The sequence below is a fragment of the Salvelinus sp. IW2-2015 genome, linkage group LG4q.1:29, assembly GCF_002910315.2.
Source record: "Salvelinus sp. IW2-2015 linkage group LG4q.1:29, ASM291031v2, whole genome shotgun sequence".
NCBI classification, from domain to species: Eukaryota; Metazoa; Chordata; class Actinopteri; order Salmoniformes; family Salmonidae; genus Salvelinus; species Salvelinus sp. IW2-2015.
This window is the reverse complement of record NC_036842.1, coordinates 50,825,354-50,843,540: the sequence shown is the minus strand read 5'-3', so window position 1 is coordinate 50,843,540 and position 18,187 is coordinate 50,825,354. Positions and strand designations below refer to the sequence as shown.

The following is an 18,187-nucleotide window of genomic DNA, read 5'->3' as shown; positions in this document are numbered from 1 at the left end:
CTGCGCCACTCGGGAGGCCTATAAGCCACATTTTAATCAAAYGTTGGTTTGCAACCACACCTGGCTTATCAGATACAAAACACATTCGAAGAGCATTACATAAACATTGTTTATTTTTTATAATGACAATGTTTTCACCTTTCCATAATTAATTGATTGGCACTCAAGATTTATTCAGTTCTAACCAAATGGACAATCAAGTATCTATTTCTATTCTATTCTATTTCTTTCTATATTATTCTGTCCTGTTATGATTTGATCTGATCTCTTCTGTTCCATCCATTTCATTATGTTCTGTTCCCAGTGGTGTAAAGTAACTAAATAAATCTACTTTGAAGTACTACTTTGTATTTTTTGGGGGTATCTGTACTTTACTTTACTATTGATTTTGTTGACAACATTTACTTTTACTTCACTCCATTCCTAAAGAAAATGATGTACTTTTAACTCCATAAGTTTTCCGAGACACCCAAAAGTACTTTTCAAATGTTTAGCAGGACAGCAAAGGGGTCCAATTCACACACTTATCAAGAGAACATCCCTGGTTATCCCTGCTGCCTCTGATCTGGTGGGCTAAATTAACACAAATGCTTCATTGTAATTTTTGGAGTGTGCCCCTAGCTAGCAACAAATGAAATAAGCAAGACAATGGTGCCCTCAGGTTTGCTTAATATAATGAATTTGATTTTTTAAAATACTTTTACATTTGATGCTTACGTATATTTGACCAATTACATTTACTTTTGATACTTAAGTGTATTTAAAACTAAATACTTAGTTTTAAACTTTTACTCAAGTAGTATTTTACTGGGTGACTTTCACTTTTACGTGAGTCATTTCAATTAAGGAGCCTTTACCTTTACTCAAGTATGACATTTGAGTACTTTTTCCACCACTGTCTGTTCCGTTCCATGCTATGCCATTATAATGTGTGAAGGGACATATCATTCCACCAAATCCCTGGCTGGTAAAAAAGAAAAATGGCCGTTGATCATACCTTACTTCCTAACTGAACAGTTTTTTTTTTATCATACCTTACTTCCAAACTGAACAGTTTTTATAGGATACATAATTATGTATCTATAACGCATCACTACTCTGACAGTTACACCCCACCCCTTTTCACGGTGCTATATTTACTTTAAACCGTTTTTCAAATCACACCCCCAGGGAGGGCTTACAATTATAAAACAGAATTTAATTGGATGGAAGCAGAGATACACGCGCTCTCACTCTGACACCGCCTATCTTTCAATCTCACCAACCAACGCAGSAACACCACACGGAGCAGCTGTGTTTTTGTCCCAAGAGTTCAAAGAGAGAGTGAAAGAAGCCACAATGAAGACCCAAATTCGTTTCGCGTTCTCCATTCCACTCTTTGTAGTTTGTTTTCTGGTTGGTGCCATTTCCACAGTGAATGGTAAGTTGTTTTTGTTTTGTTTACAGTTAACCTAGTTTAAGCCTTTATAATGCGCTGAGCACACCGTGTGTCGGTCCGAGGTGGATATTGAGCAGTGGTGTCATGCGAGTATATATATATATACACACACACATTGGAACGCTGTGTCCTTTTCTCTACGCAATTTATATATTTTTTTTTTACAGTGTGTGGGTATAAGCGGGACATTCCAAGGCTGGCATAAGTGGCACTACCAATTCAGTTTCCCAAAGTAACACCCCATTCCTGTTTTTGGAATTTGGAGGGGTCCTTGAGTGGGAATACATTGCTGCATGGAATTTATTTATATATATATATATATATATGTGTGTATGTATGTACATTTTTGTTGTTTAGTATTTAATTTAACATTATGCAATGGACAGTTTTGAACACAGTTGTTGTTATCTAGTGCTTGGTTAAGTGTGATTGACGTGGCTAATCTAATTTTATTCACTCCCTCTGTAGCAACAGTGCTTAAAAAAGCATTTCCATATCAACCAACTAGGCTAATTGTCAATATAGGTATAAAGATAACATAAGCATTTCTTTGGATTTCTTRGGATTAGGCATAAGTAGGTATAAAAACCTCTGCATGAAATAACTAACACCTAAGGGCATTGTGTTCAAAGTGCTCCTCACAGTAGTCCCCACTATGTTTGCCCATGTCCCATCTTTATGCCGTTGGCACTCTGRTTTCTTTGCATCTAGGATGAATAGAAAGTACTTTGCATCCAGGACATGCGTGGATGAATAGAAAGGACGTATGGGAAAACCATTTACATGGTGGCATTTGTTTCTTCTTCAAACTACACACTGTCCCCAATCCAGATCTGTATAAATCACTGAGCTATCTTTACCAGAACCCAAGTTATGCGCTTTGAAAGTGTGCTTCAGTCAAAAAGTAAGAAGTGAGAACCACATTCAAAGATTCTYTTCCGTTTCATTCTAACTGCATTGAGAGGCATGAGCGAAACACCAACACTCACTGCAACTGCTGGTGTTTGTATTAAATAACCATTGCTATAACTAATTATTACACTGAACAATAATATACAAATACATTTAAATTGGATAATTTTACATTTCAGTGTGATTATGAACAGTAAACAACAAATCCTTAAAAAACAACACTAATAGACAACCCTGGATGGCAGGAAAGATCGCAGAAATAAGGACCAAAATAATGACAATAATTGAACTTCAGCTTGCAGGAAAAGGTACTGGAACGAGTTGCRGACARRTCCATGGCCAGGTGGAACAATCTCATCTGCTGAGAGATGAGATGAAATTAGTTTGTCATACAGGAATAGTAAAAACAATACAAATACTCACAACAATACAAGACAATCACACAAAACATAAATATGTAGTAAAATAGACAGTACTAGTGTACAAAAGACCCCAATGGCAGTGGGCAGGAAGGATTTAATTGATATGAATGAATTTGACCGTGTCTCTCTCTCTCTCTCTCTCTCTCTCTCTCTCTCTGACAAACACAAAGTGATCTCTAACGCAAACTCCTTAGATCATCATTCATAAAAGTTTACTGACAACTCCATAATTTTAGCTAATTGATTGTGATCATTAGATGTCCTGTCTTTCTCTCTGTGTTTGTGTGTCTGAGGGAGAGACTGTCAATGACACACTCACACACCACTTTGCTGAGTGCTTCCATGGTGAAAACCACCTTGGTTCCAAAACTGGTCACCAGATCCATGAGCCTACTCTTCACCAACTTACCCGAAGGGAAGAAAACAACATGTTTCACGTGCTTTATCAGTCTTATTTATTTGGGTCCACAAGAAAGTAAATTGTCATGAAGACCAATGTTTCCACACACACACACACACACACACACACTCTAGATCACCTTTACTCACACACAGAGATGCATACAAAGCTCTCCCTTGCCTCCATTTGGAATTCTGATCATAACTCTATCCTGATTCCTGCTTACAAGCAAAAACTCAAAACAGGAAGTACCAGTGACGCACGTGCTCAATACAGAAGTGGTCTGATGAAGCAGATGGTAAGCTACAAGACTATTTTCGCTAGCACAGACTGGAATATGTTCCAGGATTCATCCGATGGCATTAGAAGTTTACCACATCAGTGACCGTACGTACATATCCCAACTGACTGTACATATCCCAACCAGAAGCCGTGAATTACAGGCAACATCCGTACTGAGCTAAAATCTAGAGCTGCTGCTTTAAGGAGTGGGATACTAATCCGCCGTTTACAAGAAATCACACTACGCCTCCGACGAGCAATAAAACAGGCCATATTATCAATACAGGACTAAGATCGAATCCTAATTGCCAGCGCTGACACTCATCAGATGTGGCAGGGCTTGCAAACCGGCACAGATTACAAAGGGAAAGCCAGCCACGAGCTGCCCAGTGACGCAATCCTACCAGACTAGCTAAATGCCTTCTGTGCTTCCTTCGACGCAAGCAACACTGAACCATGCATGAGAGCACCAGCTGTTCCAGATGACTGTGACCACACTCGCCTTAACCGATGTAAGTAAGACCTTTTTAAACAGGTTAACATTCGCAYGGCCGTAGGGACAGACGGATTACCAGGACACGTATGCAGAGCATGCGCTGAACAGCTGGCAAGTGTCTTTCTGACATTTTCAACCTCTCCCTATTACCGTTTTAGTACACAAGGGGCCGCTAAAAAAGCCCATTGGTGTCTATTACCAGAATGCTAACAAAATTAGCACAAATACTAGCGAATTTCCATAGAGGATGCTAGCTAAATAGGCTAATGACCGCAAACAACAAACTAATTGCAGAGACAGGCAATCCAGCTCATAAAGTTATGAGTGTAGGTAGTAGCTACTTGGTGAGTTTGGAAATTAACAAGCGAATGTGAACTAAAGATATTGTGCAAATGAGCACATTATTTATGGATGTTTGTCTGAAGGAAGAACATCACTGGCTCTGGAGCAACATGTGTACACGCTGTGTTAGGGCAATGGGCCTTCTTGCTCTGCTTGAAGGGCAGGCAGCCTAGCGGTTAAGCTAATGAAGCTGTGTACCTACCTAGCTTGCTTACCTTGCTTGCTCCTAGTTGAAGATGATCTCTTCATGATGAGGTGACTGGATTGGATTCCTCATTTTGTTGACCATCGTTGGGACCACTCGTAAAATAATCATTGATTTGCTGGTAATTCAGAGCGTACTGGCACCATTTCTCATAGTAATGACAACTACTTAGTAATGACAACTAATAGCCACATCGCTATTTACCTGAGTCAGCTGTTAAAGATTGTTGACTGAGACAGCGGGAAGACTGTGTGCGCTAGGCTACTATAGGATGACAGGAGCCCAATCCCAATTCTCACCTCTTCTAGCCTGTGCACTCYTTCACACCCCCACAAAGATTTAAAAGCAATGGATTGGTGTAACRGTATTGGTAGACATTTCATCTACACCTATCCAATGATTTTACATTTTTGAGGGGTGTGAAGACAAGTGGCAGGGCGTAGCAAGAAATAGGATGCAGCTCAAAAAGGATGGAAGATGACTAAAGCTGCCTCACTTCCAACAAGTTTACAATTGGATATCGATTGATTACTACCTAAAATCGAAATAAATCTGAACTGCGTAAATGAATGGAATACTGTTATTTTGGGCAGCTAATGGCCACTAACAATACACACAATCTAATGTAAAGGAATGGAATTAAGAATATAMAAGTATATGGACGAGCAATGTCAGATGACAAACAACGTAAAATTAATAATACTGCCATCTTGCGGTCGGTTGGGCTATAGGACAAAAGTATTGAGTCACTTCTCTGGATGTGGCCGGCGAAGGCCATGCATGCCACAGACAGAATTTAGCCAAGAAGTCTGGGAAATACTTGCTCCAGCCATGCATTGTCCCTATACTTTCCACACTTAACCCTCTCCATGTTACTATACCACCAGCAGCCCTGRTGCACCAGTGAGAGAGACAGGGAGGCAAGGAAGAGCCACTGTTTGGGTCTGCATCCATCCCTAGCAGTGTCACACAACATGTTTACAAAGCTAGGGAAGAGCTGAAGGTTCTGGGAACTAATGCAGGTTTTGTTAGGGGTAGGTTCGATTGGGAAGGCTCAGAGTAAGATTCAATGCTGTAACTAATGCAGATTTACACTATCAGAACTGTACTTGGCTGGCCTGGTTATACTGTACATCCACAGTAGTTGCTAGAAAGGATKATGTGAAAATAAAATATCCGAGCCCGCACAGTATGSTTTGGGTCAGTTGTATGGTTTCATTGGAACGTTGCAAGAATAGTCCAGTTTCTGGGGGTWAGAAGAATATTGCATCAACATCATGCCAAATTTAAACAGAAACTGCCATGTTCTCAGAATATTAGATATGAATTAGATATGAATGTTCTAGACACGTTTCATGGGAACTGTTTAAAGCAGGGCGTTCTGGCATAGCCCCGTGGAGGTTTTTGTCTAGTTCCCAGCTTGTTCCGGTGATGTCCCTAAATACATTTTTCAAGTTCTGTTCGACATTAAGGGAATGTTCTCCTAACGCTTAAACATGCTAAATAGGTTCTCAGGAGYTTTTTGTTAACATGCACAAAATGTTCCCCTAACTAACGAAAAACTGGACACTCAAACATCAGGGTAACATTACAAAAAACATTCTCTCTCCCTAGAATTGTTAGCTGGGTCAYGCTTTGTGCTGGGTCAAGTCGCTGGTCAGTGTTGTGGTAAGGGATGTGCAAAGCCATGATTTGTGTCATGCTGAGGCTTACTTTTTCTCACAACAAGACCACACGGGGCAGCTGAGAGAACCAGGGCTAAATATAGCTGGATGCAGAGCCAAATGCTCAACTCGTGTGTGTGTGTGTGTATGTGTGTATGAGTGTGTGTGTGTGCACACGTGTGTCCTATGAACCATTCAAAAAGCTGCAGCCTGCCGTAGCCTTTGCCATCTGCAGTGCCAGTAGGGTCCTGCCTTTGGGGACCCGTCTCATTTTTGTTCTGATGACTTCACGTTTAATGTCAACTCTTTCCAAGGGCCTCGTATCCATTTTTAATAGCGACCGGCTAATCAATCTTTCTTTGCAAAATGGAACATTCCAATTTGGGCCTCGGTGTCGTTCGTCCCACTTTCCAATCTGTTGTGTTAAATATTTTAAATGCCATCCTGTGATCTGATACATGCAGCCAAACTCAATTCAAACTTCGCAGCATCCTTTTYTGGCCAGCAAAGCGACTCACTTGATTAGAGCAGTTTCGGAACAGTGATTTATACACCATCTGAAGTGTAACAAGTAGAAATGGTAGTCATTCAGACTTGGCGATAAGGCTATGCCAATAACATGAAGTTCATAGAAGTTACAGTACTCTAGGCTACGTGAGTTAGCCTATGTCTGAMAATAGCTTTTTATGTGTATTTATATAAGTTGTTTATTTTTGGATAGCAGATGGCTCAGAGAAGTGTCTGCAGATTACTTAAATCTCACCTGCAGCTGTAGCATCCCTAGGCTTACGGTAATACTCATGTTAGGCCTGGCAAGGCCTCTAAGAAATCTATGTCGCACACACATAGGAATGAATTGGACTCTTGTCACACATCAGGGTTGTATTCATTAGGACACAATGTAGCAACAAAAATAAGTGTTTCTTTCAGGTATAGTCCCACCGTTTCAAAATGTTTTCTTCTTCTTTGGCGCCTAATGACTACGACCCTGAAGTGTCCCCGGTTCCTATTTGTTGCCGTATGACAGCAGGTCATGTACTCACACACGCAAACACACACACGTACACTACTGTTCAAAAGTTTGGGTTCACTTAGAAATGTCCTTGTTTTTGAAAGAAAAGCAAATRTTTGGGGCCATTAAAGTAACATCAAATTGATCAGAAATACAGTGTAGACATTGTTAGTGTTGTAAATGACTATTGTAGCTGGAAACGGCAGATTCTTTATGGAATATCTACATAGGCATACAGAGGCCCATTATCAGCAACCATCACTCCTGTGGTCCAATGGCACGTTGTGTTAGCTAATTCAAGTTTGTAATTTTAAAAGGCTAATTGGTCATTAGAAAACCCTTTTGRAATTATGTTAGCACAGCTGAAAACTGTTGTGCTGATTTAAAGAAGCAATCAAACTGGCTTTCTTTAGACTAGTTGAGTATCTGGAGCATCAGCATTTGTGGGTTCAATTACAGACTCAAATTGTAAAGAAACAAAGACCTTTCTTCTGAAACTCGTCAGTCTATTCTTGTTCTGAGAAATGAAGGCTATTCCATGCGAGAAATTGCCAAGAAACTGAAGATCTCATACAATGCTATGTACTACTCCCTTCACAGAAGGGAGTGTATGTACACATAAGATATACAACACGAATAGTGTGCTCTTAAATCAGTGCACTTTTGGTTTTGTAATCTCATTTTCAAACAAACCAGACTTTTTCCATAGGGTCKAWATACCACGGCTAAGACTGTTCTTACTCGCGACGGAGTGCCTGGATACAGCCCTTAGCCGTGGTATATTGGCCATATACCACAAACCCCTGAGGTGCCTTATTGCTATTATAAATTGGTTACCAATATATAGATAAGTAAAAATAAATATTTTGTCATACCCGTGGTATACGGTCTGATATACCACGGCTGTCAGCCAAACAGCATTCAGGGCTTGAACCAGCCAGTTTATAATTTTGTTTATACCCCTGATTTAGCTTCATGTCATGCTTGATGATAACTTGAGTGTTCTCGACTGACTTTTTATAGGAGACATGATTTTGCCCTTGGTTGCATAGCATGATGTGCTTACTAATGCACTAACTGCACATTTTGTCATTGAACATACACGCACAGCAAGAATAAACTTTGTCTGCAGTGGATGTTCTTGCGCATCAATTCGATTAGAAGACTGCCCACTTATGTCTAGGTGCATTCTGTTCGTAGCGAGTTAAGCCTGGTAATTCTATTGCAACAGCGTGACCACAACCTTCTCCTGCCCTCCTCTCCCGGCCTTCTAAGTGTCCTCAAATGGACCACTCTGGGGAGTTTGTAGGGAACCTGGCTCGCATAAACAGTCCCAGGTCTTTTTGAAATGASGCCAATGTCTCCAGTCAGTCTGTTTTTGTTTTCCACCTGCCTTTCTAATGCGATCACCCCTGTTYGTGTCTGTTGGCCCAAGCAGCCTGACATGCAAACCTCACTGGCCATGTTGTGTGCACGAGCATTGAAAAATAAATGTACATATACATGATATTCAATCATTTCACCTACACCTCTTGCGCATGTGAATGAGCGTCTGAGTAGCCAAGCGCTAAAATATAACTWAGTTCTATTTGAAATGTGCCACGCGCTGCAAGTCCCCTCCTTATTGGATATCAGGAAGCTACAAACCCACGTGGATGTTTTAAAGACAAAACAAGGAGAGATTGATTTAAAGATGACTAACTAGGTTTCCCTTTTTATCTGTGGATTAAGCGTCAGAGTATATAAACACACAATTTCGTCCAGGTCAAAATTCTTCAAAGAACCAGCTAAAAAGAGGATCTTATGCATGACCAGTGAAATATGGTATTTTAACCTGCATGTCATGATTTCATCTTGCATGGATGGTGAAAATCAAAATGCTTGCGATGGCAGATGCACACGCGTGACTGGTGTAGTTAGCATGTGAGCGTTATCCTCTCAGCAGCAGATTAATCTGGAGTGACTCTTGAACACAAACCTCAGACAGTCTATACAGCATTATATACAGGGCATTCGGGAAGTATTTAGACCCTTTGACATTTTCCACATTGTAACGTTAAAGCCGTATTCTAAAATGGATTACATTTAAAATGTTTCTCATCAATCTACACACAATACCCCATAATGACAAAGCGAAAAGTTTTTGACATTTTTGCAAATGTATATAAAAAAAAAAAACATGCCTTAATTACACAAGTATTCAGACACTTTGCTATGAGACTCGAAATTGAGCTCAGGTGCATCCTGTTTCCATTGGTCATCCTTAAGATGTTTCTACAACTTGATTGGAGTCCACCTGTGGTAAATTCAATTGATTGGACATGATTTGGAAAGACACYCCTGTCTATATAAGGTCCCACAGTTGACAGTGCATGTCAGACCAAAWACCAAGCCATGAGGTTGAAGTAATTGTCCATAGAGCTCTGAGACAGGATTGTGTCTAGGCACAGATCTGGGGAAGGGTACCAAAAAATGTCTGCAGCATTGAAGGTCCCCAAGAACACAAGTGGCCTCTCATCATTCTTAAATGGAAGAAGTTTGGAACCACCGACTCTTTCTAGAGCTGGCCGCCCGGCCAAACTGAGCAATCGGGGGAGAAGGACCATTGGTCAGGGAGGTGATCAAGAATCCCGATCGTCATTTCTGACAGAGCTCCAGAGTTCCTCTGTAAAGATGGAGGAACCTTCCAGAAGGACAAACCATCTCTGCAGCACTCCACCAATTCAGACCTTATGGTAGAGTGGCCAGACGGAAGCCACTCCTCAGTAAAGCCACATTACTGTAACCGCCAGCTTGGAGTTGCCAAAAGTCACCTAAAGGACACTGACCATGAGAAACAAGATTCTCTGGTCTGATGAAACCAAATTGAACTTTTTAGCCTGAGATGCCACGTGTCACATTCTGGAGGAAACTGGCACCGCTCCTATGGTGGAGCATGGTGATGGCAGCATCATGCTGTGGGGATGTTTTTTCAGCGGCAGGGATTGGGAGACTAGTCAGGGTCGAGGGAAGATGAATGGTGGCAAAGTACAGAGATTCTTGATGCAAATCTGCTCCAGAGCACTCAGGGACCTCAGAATGGTACGAAGGTTTACCTTTTCAACAGGGACATGACCCTTAAGCACACAGCCAAGAGAAAGAGGAGTGGCTTCAAGACAAGTCTGTGAATGTCTTTGAGTGGCCCAAGCCAGAGCCCGGACCTGAACCATCGAACATCTCTGGAGAGACCTGAAAATAGCTGCGCAGCGGACACTCCCATCCAACCTGACAGAGCTTGAGAGGATCTGCAGAGAAGAATGGGAGAAACTCCCCAAATAGAGGTGTACAAGCTTTGTAGCGTGTAACGGAGAAGCTGGGAGCGGGAAGCAAGTGCAGGTGTGAGTTTAATAATAAAGTGGAACAATAAAGTAGCATACGGACAGTATTGACTAAGGAGTGCCAGATAAAAGAGAGGTAATGGAGTCCAGTGTGCCTCATGATGAATTGATGAAGCGCAGGTGCGTGTCGGTGATGGTTGCCAGGACCGGTGGTTAGTAAAACGGCGACTTCGAACGCCGGAGGAGAGGGATAGATGTGACAGTAGACGTTGTCCTCCGGAAGGCCATAGTACCAGAAGACCTGCTGGAACAGTGCCTCAGCCACCTGGAGAGTTGTTGGGAGACCAGAGAACGGAATAAACCGGCATGATTTTGAAAATCTGTCCACAACCACCAGAATGGTGATGAAACCGTCAGAGGGGAGATCGGTAACAGTCAATGGACAGACGAGCCCAGGGATGCTGAGGCACGATAAGGGGAAAGAGCTTCCCTGCTGGAGCGTGCTGGTGGGACTTAGTTTGGGCACACAGGAGTTGACGTAATGAATAACGTCCTGTGCCTAGGTGGGCCACCAATACTTCTCGGAGAGAGATTGAATAGTACAGGTGATCCCAGGGTGTCCAGCGACGACAGCCGTGTATGCCCAGGTCAAAAGCCTTATCCCCGTGAGAATGTAGATGTGCTCAGGTGGACAGGTAGTGGGTGCGGGTTCCCTCTCCAGAGCCTGGCGAATGTCCAAATAAACAGTGCCTTGTGAAAGTATTCACCCCCTTGGCGTTTTTCCTATTTTGTTTCCTTACAACCTTGAATTAAAATMGATTTTTGGGGGTTTGTATCATTTGATTTACACAACATGCCGACCACTTTGAAGATGCAAAATATTTTTTTTTGTGAKACAAACAAGAAATGACAACTGAAAAGTTGAGCGTGCATAGCTATTCATCCCCCTAAAGTCAATACTTTGTAGAGCCACCCTTTGCAGAAATTACAGCTGCAAGTCTCTTGYGGTATGTATCTATAAGCTTGGCACATCTAGCCACTGGGATTTTTGCCCATTTTTCAAGGGAAAACTGCTCCAGTTCCTTCAAGTTGGATGGGTTCCGCTGGTGTACAACAATATTTAAGTCATGCCACAGATGGCTTTTTCTCTGTCCACTCTTCAATAAAGCCCAGCTCTGTGGAGTGCACGGCTTAAAGTGGTCCTATGGACAGATACTCCAATCTCCGCTGTGGAGCTTTGCAGCTCCTTCAGGGTTATCTTTGGTCTCTTTGTTGCCTCTCTGATTAATGCCCTCCTTGCCTGGTCCGTGAGTTTTAGTGGGCGGCCCTCTCTTGGCAGGTTTGTTGTGGTGCCATATTCTTTCCATTTGTTTAATAATGGATTTAATGGTGCTCCGTGGGATGTTCAACGTTTGGGATATTTTTTTATAACCCAACCCTGATCTGTACTTCTCCACAACTTTGTCCCTGACCTGTTTGGAGAGCTCCTTGATCTTCATGGTGCCACTTGCTTGGTGGTGCCCCTTGCTTAGTGGTGTTGCAGACTCTGGGGCCTTTTCAGAACAGGTGTGTATATATACTGAGATCAACAAAAAAAAAAGAGATCATGTGACACTTAGATTGCACACAGGTGACTTTATTTAACTAATTATGTGACTTCTGAAGGTAATTGGTTGCACCAGATCTTATTTAGGGGCATTATAGCAAAGGGTGAATACATATGCACACACCACTTTTCCGTTTAACTTTCTTTTTTTTAAACAAGATATATTTTTTCATTTCACTTCACCAATTTGGACAATTTTGTGTATGTCCATTACATAAAATCCAAATAAATATCCATTTAAATTACAGGTTGTAATGCAACAAAATAGGAAAAACACCAAGGGGGGTGAATACTTTTGCAAGGCACTGTACGTCCCAGTCCACAGGGGATACGACTGTGGGAAGGCAGGTTCTCTGGCATTTGGGAGCCCAGTCCATGATTTTCATCCTCGACCATGAGATGGTGGGGTTATGGCGTTGGAGCCATGGGAGGCAGAGGATGATCTTGCAAACTGGAGCACTAATTAAGAAGAAAGGAATGTTTTCCTTATGAGTGGTGATGTGTGTGTGTGTAATGGTTCCSGATCCTAGTGGTCGATTATCCAGGGCTTGAACCAGAAACTGAGAGGAGAGCGGGTATGAGGTGATGTTGAGGGAGGATTCAAGYGTCTGGTCAATAAAGTTCCCCGCAGCACRGAAATCCACTAGCGCTGTAGAAACAGTACATGAGGGACAGCCAGCTAGTGTTATCAACACTWAAAAAGGGTCTGGAAGAAAATTATGCAGATGAGATACACCTGTTCCAGGAGGTGGAAGATCACGTGACCGTCCCTCTGCTCTCGTGGATTCCGAGGTAGYACGTACCGGACACTGCTGGACCCCTCCTTAGGAAAGGAGCCCCAGCTGTTTCCGTCTACGTCGTTCCACCGGCGGGGAGTCTTGTGATCCCTACCTCCATGGGTTCAGGCTCTGATACAGAGTGGTCACTGAGGGAGGGAGAGAAGCGATGAGGTTACCGATGCTCCCGAAATAGGTTATCCAGATGGCCATCGCGATGAGTGCATCCAAGGAGAGGTTGTCATCTCGACATGCCAGTTCCGTCTGGACTTCCTCGCGCAGTCCTCTTCTGAATAGCGTACGGAGCGCCGGCTCATTCCATCCGTTAGAACCTGCTTCAGTCCGCTGGATGCTGCTACAGTCCATGAACCTCTCTTACAAAACCAGCTCCTCCTCTACTCTCTCTGACAGCCGTAGCCCACTCCAATGCCCGCCCAGTCAGCAGAGAAATAACCGTGTCAACCTTGGACCTTTTCAGTGGTGGGGCTCCCATCTGGTGCGCAAAAGAGAGGGAGCACTGGAGTAGGAAGCCACAGCATTTAGATGGGGTTCCATCATATTTATCCGGGAGGGACAGACGGGCATCGCTGACCTGAGTGGACTGCTGAATGGACTTGTGTTCTGGCTCGCTGTGTCGACTGGTGGCAGAGTATTCTCCGCTAGTTGAAGGCAACGCCTCTCGGGTATGTTTGAGACATTGAAGACCTCGAAGAACCTCTTCCATAGCCTTCCCCAGTTGCACCAGCTGGTCATGGTGTTGACGAAGTAGGTATCCCTGTTCATCAACCGTCTGGGAGATGTCCTGATTTCCTGCTGCTTCCATTTGTTGAGGCAGTATTCTGTGTCGGAGACGRTGGGAGTCGGGAAGCAAGTGCAGGTGGTGAGTTTTTAATAATAAACGGAACATGGACCAATACAAGAGATGCGTACGGACATGAAACACATTGTCAATATTGCCTGGGGAATGAACCTAAGGGAGTGCCAGATAAAGGGGAGGTAATGAGTGAGGTAATGGAGTCCAGGTGTGCCTCATGATGGAGCTAGGTGCGTGTAATGATCGTTGCCAGGAATGGTGGTTAGTAAACCGGTGACGTCGAACGTCAGAGGGGAGAAGTGGGAGTACTGAGTAAAGGGTCTGAATACTTATGTAAATATGATATTTCAGCTTTTTTTATTTTTAATACATTTGCAAACATTTCTAAAAACCTGTTTTTGGTTTGTCATAATGAGGTATTGTGTGTTGATTGATGAAAAAAAAATGTAATCCATTTTAGAATAATGCTGTAACGTAACAAAATGTGGAAAAAGTCAAGGGGTCTGAATACTTTCTGAATGCACTGTATGCTGATGATTCAACCACAGCTAGTGAAACCTTTAACAAGGAGTTGCAGTCCTTTTTGGAATGGGTGGCCAGTAATAAACTGGTCCTGAACATCTCTAAATCTAAGCGCATTGTATATGGTACAAATCATTCCCTAKGTTCTAGATTTCAGCTGAATCTGGTAATGAGTGGTGTGGCTGTTGAACAAGTTGAGGAGACTAAATTACTTGGTGTTACCTTAGATTGTAAACTGTCATGGTTAAAACATGGAGAGAGGTCTGTCCATAATAGATGTCTTGCTTTTTTGACACCACACTCCGAAGTCCTGCAGGCTCTAGTTTTGTCTTAACCACATGACTGGACAATAATCAAGATAAGTGCTGCAAAGTAAAATACCTAGTTAAGCTGCAGCTGGCRCAGAACAGAGCAGCACGTCTTGCTCTTCATTGTAATCAGAGGGATAATATAAAAACTAAGCATGCCAGTCTCTCTCYGCTAAGAGTTGAAGAGAGACTGACTGCATCACTTCTTATTTTCATAAGAAACATTGTTTGCATAGTCACTTACTGACACAGATATGCCACCAGGGGTCTTTTCACAGTCCCAACAAATTCAAGAAAGCGTATAGTATTATGCAGAGCCATTATTGCATGGAACTCCCTTCCATCTCATATTGCTCTAATGAACATCAAACCTGGTTTAAAAATAACATAAAGCAACACCTCACGGCACCGCTCCCCTATTTGACCTCAATATTTTGTGTGTATATACAGTATTGATATGTAGGCTATGGGTGGCATTTTTCAATTTGTTCTATCCTTGAGCTGTTGTTGTCTATTAATGTTCTGTATTATGTCATATTTTGTATGGACCCTAGGAAGGAGTAGCTGCTCCTTTTGCAACAGCTAATGGGGATCCTAATAAAACACCAAATACCTAGCCTTGCTAACTCACACCCCTCATTATAGAGTTAATGTGAGTCGGGAGTGTTTCTGCCTGCCTTAAATCCCGAGCTGCTGATCCCTCAGTGAACTCAAATCCACTCTCTTTGTCTCAACCTGTGTACTTCTTGATTAGAGTCATGTGGCTGTGGCTCAGGGTATTTTTTGGTTTCGTACCAAATGGCACCCTATTCTCTATATAGTGCACTTTTAACATGGTCCGTAGTGCTCTTGTTGAAATGAGTGCACTATGTTGGGAATAGGGTGCCATTTGGGACGCCACAGCCTTTGTCTGGTATTTGGACCAGCAGGGACCTGGTACATGGGAAAGACCTGGGCTGTTACTCACCAGAGTTCATTATAACACAATGTCCTGTGCGCCAACCCTGGCAGCCACACTGAGCTGAATGACTCTCTGGTTGGTTCATAATAGTGTCACATTTGGTGGCAGCCATGGGATCCTGTTGGTGTTATGTGAACAGAGAGAGGTCACCAATTTCTAAGCTGTTATAAAAATGTCAACAAAGTATCTTGGTATACTGTGTTTTTCTTCACTCAGATGACATAAATATGGTATCCATGAGTTTGTCTGACTCTGGGTAAGTAGAAAAACAACTTAAATCTCACAGTATCCCTTTAAAACCCCCACTGCAGACACTTTTATCAGGGCATGTTTATTCAACTACTATTAACTTTTCCTCATTGGCCAATACATGTGCTAAATATATATATWTWTTTTTTACACTCACAGAGATGAAATGTAATCAATGAGTATGATAAAGGGTCTTTAGCTTTAGTCTCCTCAGAGACTTCCTTCCTTCCCGAACTCAACACTTCAGCTGTTGAGAGAGGCTGATCAAACAGTTCAGCTGATCAAACATGTTAATAATCCCACTGCTGCCAAGGATTCAGCAATGCCCTTCTAAACTCCACCCTATGCTCTGTCTCCATCTTCTTTCAATACTGACGATAAGGGTTGGGGTCAATACCATTTAATTTCAGTCGATTCAGGAAGTATACTGAAATTCCAATTCCATAACCTACTGCCAATGAGTCAGAAAAATGAAACTGTCATTTCTCAATAAATTAAAGTGAAACTTTAGCTATAACGAAAAGCCACAGGTTATCACGGAAATTTGTTGACCCCAAGTCCTATAGAAACTAATAAACCACTTCCCTATTATCATTTTATGTTGGTTAGGTGACTTTAGCTGAACAAAGTKATGCATTTGAAATTGGTCTTGGGCTGTTTCACAATACAGAATCAGTTGTGTTTGTGAAGAGTTGCTTACTTAGAGGAGAAAATAAAAGTTAAGAAAAATGTAACCGTTTTAATAATGTTAATGGGAAAAATGTATTTTCTTCTTGAAAAGTTACAGAGCTTATTAATTAAGAGTCTATTGGTGCATCCGTGCGTCAATCTATGTAAGATCATTTAAAAAATCCCCATCACAATCCGTCAGTTTAAGTTACAGAGATGTTTTTTTGCATGGACTGTGTCTCAATCCACCACATCCACCAATGTCGTCCTTCCCCATCTGCGATTGAAGGTGACTGAGCTACAGTGGTGTTTGTCTGACCATGAGACATCCTGAAAATCAGTCTTCTCACAAAAACGTCTGTAGCGTTCTAACGGTTTGGCCTASAAAACGAATATGACCACTTCATGGAAAGATGACTCCCACGAACACAGTGCTTTCTCCGTTTTTTTGTTGTTGTTGTTCTACGACCTCCACAAGCCCCACGGGACTCGTCTGATGTCGGTAACACTGATGTGCCAACTTCTGTCTGTAGRGTCCGAACCGTTTGGGCTACAAACTTATATGACCTATTTTTGGAAAGGGGAGACTCTCACGAACACAATGGTGTTCTCCAGCTCGCTCCACGACCCCCACAAAACGTGTCTGAATGTAACCCGTACAAATGAATCGAAGTATGGAGGTAGTTTTGTGGCAACAAAAATAAGGGGTTTAAATATGTGTCCTTAAAAATCTAAAATATTTCCTGAGCATTCTTAACTCCTAGATATAGGACAGTCACTTAATCTTATAACTTACGATTTATTTTATGAATGTGTAATTCAGTGCATTTCTATGGACTATAGTACTGAAGGCCAAATTCTATATTTTATCAAYTAATTAAAAACAAAAAATGTATATACCGAAAAGGTGTCCTAAAATTAACAATCTCAGATTTGGACTCCTCAGACCAATGGACAGATCAGATTTCCACCGGTCTAATGTCCATTGCTGGTGTTTCTTGATCAAAGCAAGTGTCTTCTTCTTATTGGTGTTTTTTAGTAGTGGTTTCTTTGCAGCAATTCGACCATGYAGGCCTGATTTCACGTAGTCTCCTCTGAACAGTCAATGTTGAGATGTGTCTGTTGCTAGAACTCTTTGAAGCATTTATTTGGGCTGCAATTTCTGAGGCTGGTAACTCTAATGAACTTATCCTCAGCAGTAGAGGTAAGTCAGGGTCTTCCTTTCCTGTGGTGGTCCTCATGAGAGCCAGTTTCATCATAGCGCTTGATGGTTTTTGCAACGGCCCTTGAAGAAACTTTAAAAGTTCTTGAYATTTTCCGGATTGACTGACCTTTTATGTCTTAAAACTTCTTCAGGATTGGTGGGTCCCCTGCGGGACGGTTAAGCTAACATAAGCTAATGTGGTTAGAATGAGCAGAAATGCAATGGTTCATTGGATCAGACTAAAACATTGCACATACACTGCTGCCATCTCTAGTGGCCAAAATCTAAATTGCACCTTGGCTGGAATAATACATTATGGCCTTTCTCTTGCATTTCAAAGATGATGGTGCCKAAAAAAAAATCTTATACCACATCTAATGTGTTATATTCTCKTACATTCCTTTCACATTTCCACAAACTTCAAAGTGTTTCCTTTCTAATGGTACCAAMAAAATGCATATCCTTGCTTCAGGGCCTGAGCTACAGGCAGCTATTAGCTTTGGGTATGTCATTTTAGGCGAAAATTGAAAGACTGTTTCTCTTTTGCTTATTTGAGCTGTTCTAGCCATAAAATGGACGTGGGTTTTT

General features: G+C 42.0%; 1 protein-coding gene across 1 annotated transcript in view; it reads left to right on the top strand.

Annotated features, from left to right (window-relative positions):
- Window positions 1-1,250: 1,250 nt before the first annotated feature.
- mfge8b (milk fat globule EGF and factor V/VIII domain containing b) overlaps window positions 1,251-18,187 on the top strand; it is a 46,237-nt gene continuing 29,300 nt past the window's right edge. The window contains exon 1 of the mRNA XM_070442945.1: window positions 1,251-1,420. Coding sequence (XP_070299046.1) covers window positions 1,339-1,420 — 82 coding nt within the window. The 5' untranslated portion in view covers window positions 1,251-1,338. The remainder of the gene's footprint in view (window positions 1,421-18,187) is intronic.